At 49.2% G+C, this 16,194-nt stretch overlaps 1 protein-coding gene across 3 annotated transcripts in view; it reads left to right on the top strand.

The window, feature by feature from the left end:
• The window catches only part of MVB12B (multivesicular body subunit 12B), a 101,843-nt gene that overhangs the window by 79,275 nt on the left and 6,374 nt on the right, over positions 1–16,194 (top strand). For all 3 annotated transcript variants that reach the window (XM_078865584.1, XM_078865586.1, XM_078865583.1), the window contains exon 8: positions 14,526–14,581. In XM_078865584.1, the coding sequence (XP_078721710.1) occupies positions 14,526–14,581 (56 nt within the window). The remainder of the gene's footprint in view (positions 1–14,525; positions 14,582–16,194) is intronic.

Below are 16,194 nucleotides of genomic sequence, written 5' to 3'. Positions count from 1 at the left end.
GGTAAACGCACACGTATGCCTGTGCGTGCTCGCGCGCGTTTGCAGAACAAAGAGGGTCGTAAAGAGCATTCGAAGGGGTTTTTTTTTTTTTGCCGTCCAGAAAATGAACCGCGTTTAGCATATATTATGCTTATTTTGAAAAATTGCCCAAGACAAGGTGGCCGTGGGGTTGAAGCCCTTGTCCGAGTACTGAACCAGCACCCTCGAGACTCCTGGGTTCAAGTCCCCGGGTCATCGCCGGGGCTAAACGAATTATCATTCGGAGCGTGTTTCATGCTCTTGGCCTAGTCACTGGCGATTGTACAAAAGGCCCCATCACGAAGACAATCGGCGCTTGTTCTTAATGCAGTCAAACCGGGCTTGGGGGAGCAGGACACATTAATTGGTATCAAGAACAAAGAGTGCAGTGGAGCGCCCACCTTTGTGCTTGCAGGGGGAATGTGAAGTCATACGCTGTGCTGTTGCTACGTTGCCGGCGATGGGACTGTGTGTGTGTGTGTGTGTCGGGTATAATAGGCGCTCGCTAACAGCACTTTCTCCTACAGTTTGTTAAGGCTGTACGGGGGATCTCTGTCCGGTGTAATGGGGAGTGTTTGCTTAGCGGTTAACGGCTATGACCCGAGTTCGGTTTCCGCTCACAGCCACCAACACCAGTGACGATTATCTGAACCGGTCCTGGGCCTCCCCTAGGTTTACTCGGCCTCAAATGTACCTTTTGCCATGTGTGAACATCGCCAATGGGGAAACAAATGGAGTCGGGCGTGGTGTTGGCCACCCCCCCCCCCCCACGTTGTGTGCCGTGTCGGCCTTCATAGGTGCTCGCTCACAGCACTTGCCCATGAAGTCAGCCTGGGCTCAACGGGGGATCATTGTCTTTATTTGTGTCGCGTATAATACATTGCCCGCTGATGCATGGCCAAGCGGTCTTGAAACTAACAGTAGCTGCCTTGACGTAATTGCACATGCTAATATAAGTTTGCAGAGACCCGGTCTGAATGAGTTCGTCAGTTTTTTGCGTGTTTTTCTGGCCAGGATCGAACGATTAAAGTCGATGCTCGCTCTGGCGATTGCCTGCGCAGAAGCTTGCGAATGTGAATCGATTGTTTATGATCCGCGCTGCTTAGCATTGTACATACACGGCACGTGGCGTGTGGCACAGCAACATCCATACATGTACCGTACTTAATTGCTCCCACGTCTGTGCTCACTCTCCCTTCCTCCCTTCTTCAACTCCACATGACCTGCACAGGCTGGGGAGGCCCTCATCAAGCAGTGGATTGACCTGGGGCTGTACATGGGAAAAGTTTGTACAAAGTGTGACCACGATGGATTGTGTTGTGTCGTGTCGCTGTGGTAGTTTTAAGGAGGTCAGCTCGTACGGATTCTGCACGCTACAAAATTACAAAAAAGTCAATCAGCGAGTCTTGGGTGTCGCCCCGAACCGTGACGACGAGTCCATTGAATCTGTCCGTGCATCACTCTCATTATTTATAGTTAACGTGAGTGAAAGATCGCATCGCCTGTTTTGTTTTGTTTACGAGACACCCGCCGCGAGGTTTGCCGATCGGCGGAGGAAGCACAGCAAGCGGGTTGCCGATGTACGGCGAGTTGGTTGCCCGCGGCCGACACCACCGTCGGTCACGGGGGATCGTTTGACCATACGTCACCACGCTGGTCAATGCGGGTTTTTGAAGGCTTGCGGGTGTGCACGGTCCTGCCTCTGCCACCACTGTCGATGGCCGTGGTCGGGGCGTGGCCGTGGCCGACGGTCGTCCCTGCGAGAGAACTAAAGAAACTTCAAAGAGTACAAAACAACCTAGCACGCGTCGTCATTGCCCACACTCATCCCCGTCTCGACTCACTAGCCTATCTCCGTGCTCTCAACTGGCTCCCCATCGCCAGTAGGGTCACATACAAGACCGCCTGCCTCTGCCACAATGCCTTCATATCTGCCTGCCCGCCGTACCTTTCTTCATTATTGACAACTTGCAGCTCAGCACACGGCAGATGCCTGCGCAGCGCAACTCACGACCTCCTCTTGATAACAAGATTCAGGATGGTCATGTCTATGCGCCGCTTCTCGGTGGCAGCCCCAACAGTCAGGAACGATATCCCTCTGCACATTCGCAGCATCACCTCAATCGCCTCCTTCAAGAAAGGCTTAAATACTCACCTCTATAATCATGCTTTCGAGCGAATCTGAGCTTGGCTCCATGCCTCTGAGTTGCGGCCACTACGTCTGCAAATTTGCGCGCGTTACAAATTGAACTATTATTATTATTAGAACTGCTCGGCTCGACGGGGCCTTAACGAGCCCAGCTGGAGCGCGAGCCCGGCTCAGGACATCGCCCTCCGCCGGTGTTTGCCCCGTGGTCAGGGTTTGAACTCGGCGATCCGTAGTGCACGACCGCTTCGCTTCGGATTGCCAAACATGCCCTTGTTTACCGCATTAGCTGGATGCGTGCGTGCGCGCGTGTGTGCGTTCACACTAATTAAATGTGATTAATAAGAAATAAACAGACGTAAAATGGGATTTCCCTGTAGGTTTTGCTTCTGTCATATCAGATATTCATTGGGCTCTATTTAAAGATTCGTATTTCTACTGTCGCGAGAGAACGCGCAGGTATGAGAACTTCATCCTTGGCAAATGCAGTTACCCTTCGTTTGTCATGGGTGCTGTATAAACACACTTGTGTGTGCGTGTGTGATCTTCGTAGCCTCGTGAGAATGCGTGAAACGTTACGAACCCTTGAGCATTATTTTTAACAGGAACGTAAAAGCGTCGGTGCTTAAATCGTTTCATCGTTAGCAATATTACCCCGCAGCAAAATATCAGGGAAGGCTAAACTTGACGAAATGCAACAAAGTGTGTGTATGCATGCGTACGGCATAGAACGGTTTGTTTCTTTTGGTTAAAGTCACGTAGGTAAAAAATGAAATTAAATTAAAATAAAATAAAATATTAATTATTATTATTTTATTATTATTACTTTTTATTTCATTTTTATTATTTTATTTTAATTAAATTTAATTTCATTTTTTACCTACGTGACTTTACCAAAAAAACTAAGAGTATGAATCCTTGCAGTCACGAAAGCTTCAAATCTAGAAACAATGTAATATATTTGACGCGTAAATGAATGTCACTTTGACTCATGGCGGTCTCGTAGGCGTTACGTTGAGGAGGGATATGCTGGATGTATTTCTACATGGGTTTTCGCGCGCGTGCGCACACGCATAGACTATACGCGCGTACACATCGGCGCTCACGCACGGTCTTGCTACATCTGTAGATGCCGTCGATAGGTAAATTTGCGCTTGCGCGGCATATGTTCGTTCCACCCCGTGTTAAAAATTATTAACTGCCATCTGCCCTAAGCGAGCGAGACCTAAAAATAAAACGTGGGCGTCGGCGGGAGGGAGGTAAATAAAAAAGCTGCAATCGAATTTTTTTTTTAATGAAATTTCCTGAGCCCTCTGTGCGATATTTAAACCTTGTCAACGCGCCGCGCGTGATTGTCACGAACCCAGAAGCCGTATTGGTAACTTCTCTCCACGGGTAATTGCCATCAGTCGCCCCGCCCGCCCGCCCAGACCCCCCCCCCCACCTTCCTCGTTCGCAGGAGCGTGTGGCTTAAGACGATTGAAAACCGTAATTATGGGCGCAAATGGAGTCTCCCCCGTACGTTGATGCTTCTTAACGCGAACAGCGGAGCAGATGCAGCAGGAATGTGCGTCGATATCCGATTAGAGACGAGCGGCGGCTGGGAGGGGTGACGGAGAGTGGCCCGGCTGGCCGGAGCGTCTCCGTTCTCCGCTGCTCTCCGTGTGTGGGATTTATTATTTTACTTTCTACTAAATCGTAGGCGTCCTTTACAAGCGTTAGTTTTAGCTCGAGGAGTTTTGTGGCCCAAGCTTGATTTGAAGCTTTCGTGACGGCAGGAATCCATATTCTTTGGTTCTTTCGGTAAAGTCACGTAGGTATAAAATAAAATAAAATATATCACGACGTTTCGGGCACAACACAAGCGTCTGTCATCAGGCGGGAAAGCATGGTCTGCTGCTGATGCAGACTGTTTTATATTTTATTTTATACCTACATGACTTTACCGAAAGAACCAAAGAATATGAGTTTGTGGCCGTTTCTTCATATTATTTTGAGGTGACATCTACGATCGTGAAGAGGAGGGGGGGGCAAAGAAAAATGCGCGCAGGTCACACAGCATCACCTTTGTGTGTGGCACGGGAGGTGGGGGGTGGTGTCGGTCGCTTGCGACGTGTGTCTGAAACGACGCTGGGTCACCGTTCGCCAACCCCCACGAACCATCGCGGCAAAATATCCCCAACCAAACCCCTGTGGTTGACGCAGCACTCGATGTTTTCACCAAGTTTTTTTGTTTTTTTTACCAGTGTATGTGTGGAAAAGCCGTACATATGGATTGGAAACTAACATTTTCACACGTATGCTTCGGCAACCCGCTTGTTGTACTGCCATCTACTGCCCACCTTATAGCCTCGTGGGTTTAAAATGATAATTTGTTTTTGACCCTTTTATCTGGCAACAAAACTGACACCTTCTTTGGGTGTCAGTTTTGTTGCCAGATAAAAGGGTAAAAAACTAATTATCATATTTTTCTACTGGCAAAGGAGGTTCCAATGGTGTGGGTTTAAAATATCACACGCAATCTCTGCTTGATCCAGCAACCCCTCTTCCAACGCGCCGGATTTCGGGTGTGCCCACCGCACCTGGGTGTCGACGCTGACTTGTCGTATAAACTCGTACAGCGGATCACACATTGAGGCGACGGTTGAAGCAATGCCCAATCGTTGTTGCGACAGAAAGAGGTCAGCCAGCAGAGGAGAATATTCATTCGGCTCTGCTGTGCCCTCGTAGTCCGGAACTCCCTTCCCCCAGCCATCTGTGCTGTTGACTCCCTGTGTCCCCCCCTTTTACCTCACCTTCAAGTCCACGGCTCAAGAGCTCCTCTTTACCCCTCTGCCTTTGCCCGACCGCCTCTGCCGACAAAATAAATGCCTCCGATCAGCACGGCTGGCTGCGTACGGTGCGGAGGCAGTTCAAGGTACACGCGTGCATACAAATAGGCCCGCCGGTTCTGCGCGGCGTCTTTGAGTTTTCACATTCAGACGCCACGTAGGGCCAACTCCTTTTGTGTAATTGCCTTGTGTACGTTGCCGCGTAGGCCAGAGACAGAATTATGCATGCAATGCGGTGATTTAAAAAGAAACAGGCTGCGAAACTTGGTGGCGGTTGGTGAACGGACGTGCACCTCGTGGGGGCCGCTCGTTCGTCTCCTCTGTAAAAGAGAGACCCTTGGGGAGGGGGGGGCGGTGGGTTGGGGGTAAATAACAAAACCAAAGGTGCAGGGAACAACCTGCAATCAGCTGCACACACGGTACGAGCGAGAACAATACTGCGGACGTAAAACCACAGCAGGCCAGCGTATAATGAGATTTTTTAAAATTTAACATTTTAAAAAAGTTTTGTACGAACACTTTCTGCTGCTGCTGTTTCCGAGCGCTTGTGTCCCCTAGGCTTGGGAGGACAACGTGCAGAGAGCGTGCTTGGTCTCCTTAATTGATAGAAAGCACAATCAATTATTTAATTATCCGACCGCAGCAGCAGCAGCAGTCGTGCGGTGCATTCAAACTTTGCAAAAAATGAGAGCGGAACGCAAGAAGTCCATGGGAAGAGACCCTTTACGGGTACGGTGACGTGTCGCCCTGCTCATCCCAGAGCTCGCCGCTCCCCCTTCCTACTAAACTTTCTTCCTCTCGGGAATATGCATTTCACCGAATAGTTAGTTTCACGATACATATGAAAAGTGTAACACAAACACACACAAAAAGATAAATATTCGCACGTAGTATTTTATCATCTTGTTTCAACCCCCCCCCCCCCGCTGCTGACGTGAATGTCTTGCGGCGGTGCGTTGGCGAGTTTTATCCAAGTAGTGAGGGTCTCTCTCACTCGTCGCGATCATTTTCCATTTATTTTGCAGCACCCTGTGAGCTCAGGAGCTCTTAAGTCGGGTTTAGTCAATAAAAACCGCACACCGTTTCCGTGTCAGACGTAACACGTCAGAGAAAAATAAACGAATAATAAAAATGAATGAAAAAAGTTAAGAAAGCATATAATTTCAAATATAAAATTTCTTTTTCGATTTAAAGCTTTCGTGACTGCAGGGATTCATCTTCTTGGTTCTTTCGGTAAAATCACGTTTTATTCTAGATTTGAAGCTTTCGTGACTGCAAGGATTCATACTCTTAGGTTTTTTCGGTAAAGTCACGTAGGTAAAAATTAATAATAAAAATAATAGAAATTTAAGAATAAATGACGACGTACAAGTCTCCGTCATCAGGTGGGACCGTCACAGCTAAATGTACTGTATCAAGTGATACAGTTGATACAGTAAATTTAGCTGTGACTGTCCCACCTGATGACGGAGACTTGTGCTGCCTCCGAAACGTCGTGATTTATTATTTTATTTATATTATTAATATTATTTTTATTATTTATTTTTACCTACGTGAATCAACCGAAAAAACCTAAGGTCATGTTTTATGTTTATTATTTTATTATTTCCCTTCTACGTTACTATAAAATGTATCTTTTAAAAGTTTTAGCCAATTAAGGACATGGCCATAACGTTTCTAGCTGGGGCTGGGTTGCTGGAATCTTGTCTGGTGTTGCCGGCCGGATGGGAGGGGTGGGGGTGAAGCTGGAGCTTGTGTTCCGGGGTTTTCTCTGCAATGGACAGGCCTGTCGCAAATATTCAAGTGCAGAGAGACCCTTCCTCCGGCGATAAATTTAGTTGATTTCAAATCGGGGCGACCTCTGAGAAAGCCCTTTAAGGAAATTACTGAGTTGTCCCTGAGCTGCAATCATTTTTAGGAATTGTTCTAGCTCGTCTAGAAAAGAAAAGAAAAACCGCACTCTCCGAGACCTCAATAGCAATCGGCTCCATTAACGCAGACAGCATTAATGGCCTTGCCGTGGCGCGCGGGGGATGCGTTTAACTATCATCGGGGGCGTGCAGCGTGCTGCGTTCAACGTGCAGTGTGCACGTTTGTATTTGAATGGGGAGGAGTAAATTGGTAAACGCGGGGTAGAGTGGTGGTGGTCGGTGGGTCATGAAGACTGGAGTTTCGGAAAACCCTGACCTACATATATACATACAGACGCATTGTGTACGAGAGACCTAGTTAGAAGACAGCAATTTTACAGAACAGACAATTTCGGTGAGCTGGCTTTCTTCCCGAGCTGTGGGCCTGAAGTTTTCAAAAGGAGCCAGATAATTATTTATGAAGGCTTGATGAAACGGGCGAGACCGTTATCCGCGCTGGCAGGCCTCGTTAAAACGCCGGGCGGAATTGAAAACCCCCAAGATTTTAATATCGTGGTTTGATGTCCTTGGCACGAGACGCGTTCTCGTGCGAACACAATTAGCGGCTGGCCCGTCATTTCCAGCGAGCGGGCCAGGCGTCGGCGCGAGTAATACGCCCGTCCGTCCGTACGTGTGCGCGCGCACGCACGCACGTACGCACGCGCGCACATTAACCTCATCCTCCTCATCCTCCGCATCCTCCGCTGCCACTGCCGGTACGGAGCTGCTTCTCTCGACCCAGGGCACAGGCGTCTAAATTAAACTCGCAGCCACGAGTATGAAACAATTCTGCCGCGATCGTCATTAACGCCGCCTTTTGAACGTTAATAATGTACGGTACTCTCTGTCGGTCTGCTGCCCGATGAAGGATTCTCTGCACCGTGTCGGCCGTTGCTGGGTTAGTGGAGCGGATCGGATCAGATGTCGCTCGCTCGCCAGCCACTGATGTTAGCCGTGTCCTGGAATGGAAATCGGGTTGCCGGTTTCGTAGTGCAGCGCGCTAACAATTGCACCACTGCTCTGCCCCCTCCCTGCCTACACTGCCTTACAACAAACCCGTATATATGAGTCCAGCATTGTGAGTAATGGCTCTTCATCAGAGTACGGAGAGAGAGAGAGTGCCCAGAGAGATTCATAGCTGGAGATCACACTTTACACTGTCATGTTCTAAGACCTTTGAAGGAAGTCCACATGAACAGTTTTGAATTGATATATGAACAATTTGATATATGAAAACATACAACGTATTGAAATATGAGCGTAGAAGCTGACACATCTGTGGGTGTAAGCACCCGTGTACGTGGATACTCGGCACAGGATAGGGTACGCGACATGCCAGCTCAGAACAGAACATTGCAGAATATCTCTGCAGAGCATATCACGGGACGAGGAGGTTGTGATGGGTGGGATACATGTGCAGGGTGGTGGAGGGCAGGTTACCGAGATGGGCATTGGCGCACCACCCAAGGGGGAGTGAACAACGTGAAGAGCCAAACCCAGATTGTGGTGGTGGTGGTTGGTGGTGCTGGTTGGTGGTGGTGGTGGTGACGATGATGAGGCTGTAGGATCGGTCCTTGAAGACAGGTCTCGCCCATTGTAAAAATGGGAAGACCTGAAGCTGGATCTTGGAGGGTTTGGTGTCGATTGTTTCAAGAGTTGTAGGATTTGCCAAAAGGAATCGATGGCAGTGAGTGCTGGCATCAACAACATTGGCCGTGGTCACCTCCTGACCTTGGTTTTAATCGAAACCAGCGGTCGGCAAATGTAAATAACAAGAAAAAAACAATTTTTTCAACATTCAGTTAAACATTACGGTATTTCAAGAGCCACAATGCACCGTGGTGAATACGAGACGGTGGTCCCTAATAAATGACGTCACGAAGCAGCAGGTTGCCAAACCCTGCCCATGGTAATCTTGACTACCATGGAGAACTGGACTTCCATGGTGAACTGGACTACCATGGTGAACTGGACTTCCATGGTGAACTGGACTTCCATGGTGAACTGGACTTCCATGGTAAACTGGACTTCCATGGTAAACTGGACTTCCATGGTGAACTGGACTTCCATGGTGAACTGGACTTCCATGGTAAACTGGACTTCCATGGTGAACTGGATTTCCATGGTGAACTGGACTTCCATGGTGAACTGGATTTTCATGGTGAACTGGACTTCCGTGGTAAACTGGACTTCCGTGGTAAACTGGACTTCCATGGTGAACTGGACTTCCAAGGTAAACTGGACTACCATGGTGAGCTAGACTTCCATGGTAAACTGGACTCCCATGGTGAACTGGACTTCCATGGTGAACTGGACTTCCATGGTGAACTGGACTTCCATGGTGAACTGGACTCCCACGGTGAACTTGATTCCCATAAATTTTGATTTAAAGCTTTCGCGACTGCAGGGATTCCTATTCTTGTTTTTTTCGGTAAAGTCACGTAGAAGGGAAACAATAAAATGATAAAACAATAAAATGATCACACTTTTTTCAAACTTTCTTGCTGTGTTTTTCACACCTGATGATGATTGCTTGTGTTGCAGTCAAAACGTCGTGAGAATTGTATTGTTTTTCATTTTTAATATTTTATTGTTTCCCTTCTACGTGACTTTACCGAAAAGAACCAAGAATATGGATTCCCATAGTCAATGTTTCAAGAGCCCGCAATGCACGTGAACACGAGACGGTGGTCGTCCTTAATAAACGACGAAGCAGCAGTCCTCAACGAGCCGCACGCAGGCTCCGGAGCCGCGGCGCTGCCGACCCCGGATCTAAACCGTCGCGGTCATGCGGCATCGAGACTTATTGCGGTGTGCGACGTCCTTGCATGGGCACGGGCGAGGGTAGGTTCCCGTGTAAGGCAGCGAAGCAAGTAGGTTGCTGACCTACCCGTGTGCAATTTAAAGTGGTGTCTCCTTGTACATTGGGTACATTCTTTCGTCAATAATCACGTGGTCAAATCAAGGCTGAGCTGGGTGAGTAGAGGACTGATATTAATTGTGTGTGTGTGCACACAATCGGCAGTTGGTGCGTGAACCATCGGACAAAGATGGCCACTGCATCGCGCGCTTTCAGATGCACTTCTCCAGCCACCTGGAACGCTCTTCTTTCGGATATTAAGGAGATATGCACTTTTCTTTCTAATTCCTTTTTGTGTTTCAGTTTGTTCGTCCTTCCCCCACACCTTCGATTAGCACGGTTGGCTACGAACGGTGCAAAAGTAGTTCAACATACATACAACCTATCGACTCGGTCATATCATCAACCTTAAAATGGGCATTCGATGAAAGATGTAAGTAGGTTTGTTGAACTACGTAGTCAACCGTTCGAATTTGAGGTGCTGGGGAAGGACAACAAACTAAACAAAGGAATTATATTTCGAATTAAAGCTTTCGTGACTGCAGGGATTCATCTTTTTGGTTCTTTCGGTATAGTCACGTAGAAGAGAAATAATAAAATAATAACAATTAAACATAATGAAATTAAATTCTCACGACGTTTCAGCATCTGTCTTTTCGACAGCCCTGTTCTTCACCTAAGGACGGCTGCTTGCGTTGTGGCCGAAACGTCGTGAGAATTTTATTTTATTATGTTTAATTGTTATTATTTTATTATTTCCCTTCTACGTGACTTTACCGAAAGAACCAAGAAGAAAAAAGGAATTATAAAGAAGTGGAGTGAATCATTCCTGCCAAATATGCAGCTGATGATATTATGAACTCCCATAAAGTTGTGTTGCTGTTGAGTTGTCTAAAGAAAAATGCTAGTACTCCTTTATGTAGAGGGATAGATTTAGGAAGGAGGCCTGCTGTCTGCGTATTTGGTATGCTTGCAGTTAATTAGTGAAACACGCATGCTCAATACTCGCATGATTTGCCGGGATATCCTCTGTTAGTGGTGCTTTCGCCTGCCGATATATCGTGACGAGTGTTTCTGTACGTGTACATGCATGTACCACCGCGTGCTTGTGTGCAACGGCGTTCATTAGTGTCCGTTTCCCAATCAATCACTTCTTGGGCTGTGCGGCGAACACCCCACAGCAGCAGCAGCAGATGATGTCATCCTTTCTGCTCCTCTCCTCCGCTGTTGGTGGAGCAGGGCCCTGCGGCTGTGTAGCGCGAGCCCTTAATTAATTATCGAAGGATCATTACGTTAATGTGTCCCTTAGCCTGCGCCGTTGTAACCGTGGGGTCGGTGACACCGACGCCCGATACGCGCGCACGCAACGCTCCGGGTCGCGGAGCACCGCATCGAACCACGCGCGTCCGCAACCAGCCCCCTATCGATCCTCGTCGACGCACAATGCGTACGCCGCATTTGCTACTCCCCGTACTTCACCATGCCGTTCGGCACGGCTTGTATGCGCACGTGCGCGTCCGTACGACGTACGTTGAACTTTCTTTCGCGCGCACTGCGCGGAGCCGACCGTACTCGTTGGTGGTGGTGCGGCGGAAGGACGACAACAAAACCCAACGCAAAAAAGCGGTTCAATAGAAATGAGTTGAAGGTATGCGGTTGCACAGGAAGAAGGACGGTGGAGTTTGCACCGCGAGTCAACTGCCGCCGGCAGCGGCGACCGCACCCGGTGTTTTGCGCCCGGTGGTCTCCGATCCAAGCACCGTCCCGGAGCTCCGTGTCTGCTTTGGCTTCCGAGGTCTCCGCCGTAAGGATCGGGCGCGTTCCGGGAGCTTCGGGTCGTGCGCATCCCTCGTCGCTAATCGCGCGCGCGTAAGCAAAACATGCTCGCGTAAAGCGCATCGCTCTGAGCTGTGCTTGAATGTTTACACTGGCAGTACGGTGCACGCCCACGCTTGGGGTTTTTGTTTGCCCGCTGCGACGTTTTGAAATGTGAACTTGGCCACCGTGGAACTCGTTCCCCCAGGTCTCCCGCCTGCCCACGCTGTCACGAAACTTGAGAAGAGCCCGGATAAGCAAATCCACACAATTTAATTAGTGCGAATTAACACGCTCGCGGAAACGCACAGACGCACCCACCCCTCCTGCAGATCATGTGACTTCCGTGTGGCCACACCCACTTTGAATCCCTCCCCGTCTCCCCGCCACCCCCTCTGAAAACAGACGCTGCTCCTCCGTCCTTCCGTCTCTCTTCTCTCTCTGTTCCCTCTGCTACTATCATCATCTTCACCACCATCTCATTATCCCGGACATCTCTGCCCGGCAGTTCCTTCTTCCCCTCCTCCTGTTCCTTCCCGGCGCTCCTTTGTTCTTCCTGCTGCTCATCTTGAACCCCACCCTCAATGTCTAAAACGAAACTCAACAATGTTTATTTTACCAGCTAAGGCCCACTGAGCTATAGAGCTCTTCTTCAGAAGCGACCTGGCCACAAATTATCGCTCAATGGAGTGGCTTATCACGTGGAAATAGATTGGAAACTCATTTCTTTAGAACAGCTTTTTGTGTTTAGTTTGTTATCCTTCCCCCGCACCTCCGATTAGCACGGTTGGCTGTGCACAGTGCGAAAGATGTTCTGCATACATGCATGTTTCTAAATTTGGAGGGGAAAATCGGAGGACCCGGGTAAAAATCAACACGGCCACAGGGAGAACACGAAAACTCCAAACATACAGACATCCAGAAAATCGGGATGGAACCCACAACCTCCTGTGTGCCAGGCGAGGTAGTTAACATCTCGCCACTGCGGCGCCCCCACGGTACCTTGGAGACTTCCATCCCAGCATCCCTTCCCCCGCTCACCTTGCCCCTCTGCCCGCTGCCCTTTTGCGCGACTCACTCGACTGCCCTGCCCGGTGCCCCACGAGTGAACGGTTTACGCATTCTGAGGCACGCTGCGCTGAAAGCGCTGCGCACATTCAAGTGTTGAGCTGCTATTCTTGCCCCAAAATCGATACGGGTCGTGCCATTGGTATTGGCGAGTTGTCGTCGTAAGTTTCGCAGCGATCGGTATACAAGGGCTTTGTAGTTTTCGTGAGAATGTGTGAAATATTCGTGGACGGATGGGGCGGCGACGGGGACGTGGTAATTCCTGGGCATTTGAGACAACAATGGTAGAGGCGATGACTTTCATTTGGGTAGAGAGAGGGGACGGCAGGCGTGGCTGTAACTTTCACGGGCCCCGCAGTCTGGATGTGTTCTTCCTCACCGCTGTAACTCCATGGCAGTGTCACATTAGATATGTGTGATATTAAATAATCCAAGTGGCCCGAAAGTCAAGACATACAGGGTTATTACATTTATTTTTATAAATCACTTAGGGTTATATTCTTTGGGTCTTACTTAGGGTTATGTCATTTATTATAACAAATGTTTCAATGTGACTTCCATTAACGTGAATGCATGCATGAATTCTCTTTTGAAATTGAATTAGGACTTTCTTTTAAGATGACAGCTGTAATCTTTGAACATTCATCAATTATGTTTGTGTCTCAATTCATTCAGGGTTCTTGATCGAGTTTTGTAAATGTCATCTGCAAAGGAAGAAGAAAGAGAGATCAATACTGATAATAGATAATAGAATGTCGACTTAAAGAATAAACAATTTAAACCCTTTAATGCTGGTGTTAAAATAACCTCATGTGTCCTGACTTTAGAAAACATTTGTATTGTACATGCCTTTGCTTCTTTGTTATCAATGAACATAACAATACAATTTTCAGCCCTTTGTCAATCCACCGCTGAACGAATGCCTGCCCATGCCGTGTTGATCATGGATAGTCATTTGACCATGCTTCACCACGCTGTTCAATCCAGGTTGGTTAAGGGGGCAGACAGAGTCAGCACCGGTTCAAATATCACTCGGGCCCACCGACCTTAGCTGTGGCCTGGAATCTAACTCTGCTCACCGGATTTTGTCGTGCAGTGCAATGACCACTGCAATGCTTACCACCACTCAGCACAGGTGCTCGCCCTCACTCACCACCACTACTCACCACCACTCTTATCAGGTGCTCACCCTCACTCACCACCACTAAACACCACCACTCTATCAGGTGCTCACCCTCACTCACCACCACTACTCACCACCACTCTTATCAGGTGCTCACCCTCACTCACCACCACTACTCACCACCACTCTATCAGGTGCTCACCCTCACTCACCACCACTACTCACCACCACTCCATCAGGTGCTCACCCTCACTCACCACCACAACTCACCACCACTCAGCACAGGTGCTCACCCTCACTCACCACCACTACTCACCACCACCCAGCGAGGCGTTGACCCTCACTCACAACCACTGTGGTGCTCACCCTTTGCCACCAAATATAAACAAACATAATAAAGTTACTGCAACGGGGCCAATAGCAGTAGAAATCGGTGCAATGCCGCACAGATGTTTTGTTTGCTCTTACTTAACGACGACGATGATAATGACGACGACGATGATGGTGATGGTGGTGATGATGGTGAAATGAGACTGATGCAAGTGTGCGGTCGATGGCCGTCCTTGTTTTTCTCCCAAGAAAAAAGAAACACTCCGGAGAAGCGAAAGGTTGTACGCCGCCTTTTGTCGAGGAATGTTAAAAGCTTTTTAATGGAAGAACTGTGTTGTGACCTGGCAAATCTAAGCAGGGATTTTGTGTGCGTGTGTCTGCGCGCGTGTGCGTGCGTGTGTTTTCCCCCCCCATCCCCCTCCAGCGATGGAAGGCGTACCCTTTGTGCTGCACGAACGATACGCGACAGACAGTAACAATGTGAGTAAATACATTTAATTCACAGCTCTTCTTTTTTCTTCTGCTAAGTTTACCCGCCACAAATTCATTTATGCAAGCAGCACTGCTGCCTTCTCGCAATTTAATACATTGCCCTTCCGTTTAATTGGTGCCACGCTCCGTACGTTTTCTCTTCGCGCGGCGGCTTTGATCATACGATGTTGCTTGTGCCGATCGTTGTCAAATAGACGTTCCCTTTGTTGGTACGGATGCTTCCGATGCCTGGCTTGGCATTTGACACCAGCGCCGAGCTCTCATCTTCGGTTCTTTCCTCCTCCAAAAGGGTTCTTTCATCACCTCCAGTCGAGTGCGCGTGAGTGTGTGTCTGTATGCGTGTACATCTTGCGCGTATGTTTTTTTACGTGCCGCGTGTGCGTTACGCGTACCCTCGCGTATCCTGTTTATGCGGTGAGCGGTGGCGTGGCGGTTGACGGTGCTATGCCACGAACCCAGCGAGCCCGGTTCGATTCCTGCTCGTGGCCAATATCGGTGGCATATATTTGAACCAGTCCTGGGTCTCCCCTGGATCCCTGGTGCAGTGCTGGCCACACCGCCCCCTGGTGTGTTGTCGGTCTTTATAGGTGCTCGCTAACAGCACTTGCCCAAACAGCCTGGAGAGGTTGTATGGGGAATCTTTGTACATGATGTCCTTTTACGTATGTATTGATCGTACGTGAATCAATTCACTGGTTGTGAAATCTCAAGAGGGCCCAACGATGGCGAAGCGGTCAGCACGGTTCCCTGAAATCCGAGCGGCGCGGGTTAAATTCCTGCATAAATACAGAAACATTCAAATTACCAACATTCATAAAAAGTGCAATCCGAAAAAAACAAGTCGTCGAGAGTCACTTTCTACGCGTGTGTTTTTTCGGCAGAACAACACAACGAGCGTTGAGCACGTCCCGCCACAAACACTTGTAAATGGCGAGACAAAATGCATCCGGAAACATTTGCCACCAAAATGAATACGGAGCAGCGCGGCGCCCACCACCGAACCCCGATTCACCGCTGCACCCGGCACGTAGCAGGCGGAGCGTCGCTTCACGTTGGCACGCCCGCGTCCTCTCTTTCGGCAGCGCCCTTCCCGTTCTTGTCCGTTGTCAAATTTCTTTACCGACGGGTCTCGTTCGTTCCCCGTGTCCCGAACGCACGGGGTCGGGGGTTGGGGGTGGCACCCCCTTATCGTCGACGTTGCCGGCGTCGTTCGCTCCTCGCCGCCTCCGCGTGGACGCGGCGCTACCCCGGCTAATTGCGACCGCCGCGTTGTGCGTACATTAATATTAATCCTCCGTGCCGTTAAACATTCATCCCGCGTCCATTATTGAACGGCGGCTTTCAGGTGAGCGTCCCTTCGGCCGCCGTGCGGCGCCGGAACCCTCTGCGGAAGTTCGGGGCGGATAAACGACGAGGATGGTTTCTTTGGAAGTGAGATGGGAGGGGGCCCTCTGGCCGGACGCGTGGGGTGGGCGGGGGGGTAGAGATTGACGTGTTAATAAATGACATTATGAAAGGAATTCGCTCCGGACGCGTATTTATATTTTTTCCGAGGGGGGCCTACCTTCACGAAATGATTATGCATACGATTTTAAATAAGG

The sequence above is a fragment of the Lampetra fluviatilis genome, chromosome 20, assembly GCF_964198595.1.
Source record: "Lampetra fluviatilis chromosome 20, kcLamFluv1.1, whole genome shotgun sequence".
Classification (NCBI taxonomy): domain Eukaryota; kingdom Metazoa; phylum Chordata; class Hyperoartia; order Petromyzontiformes; family Petromyzontidae; genus Lampetra; species Lampetra fluviatilis.
This window is presented reverse-complemented; position numbering and strand designations above follow the sequence as displayed.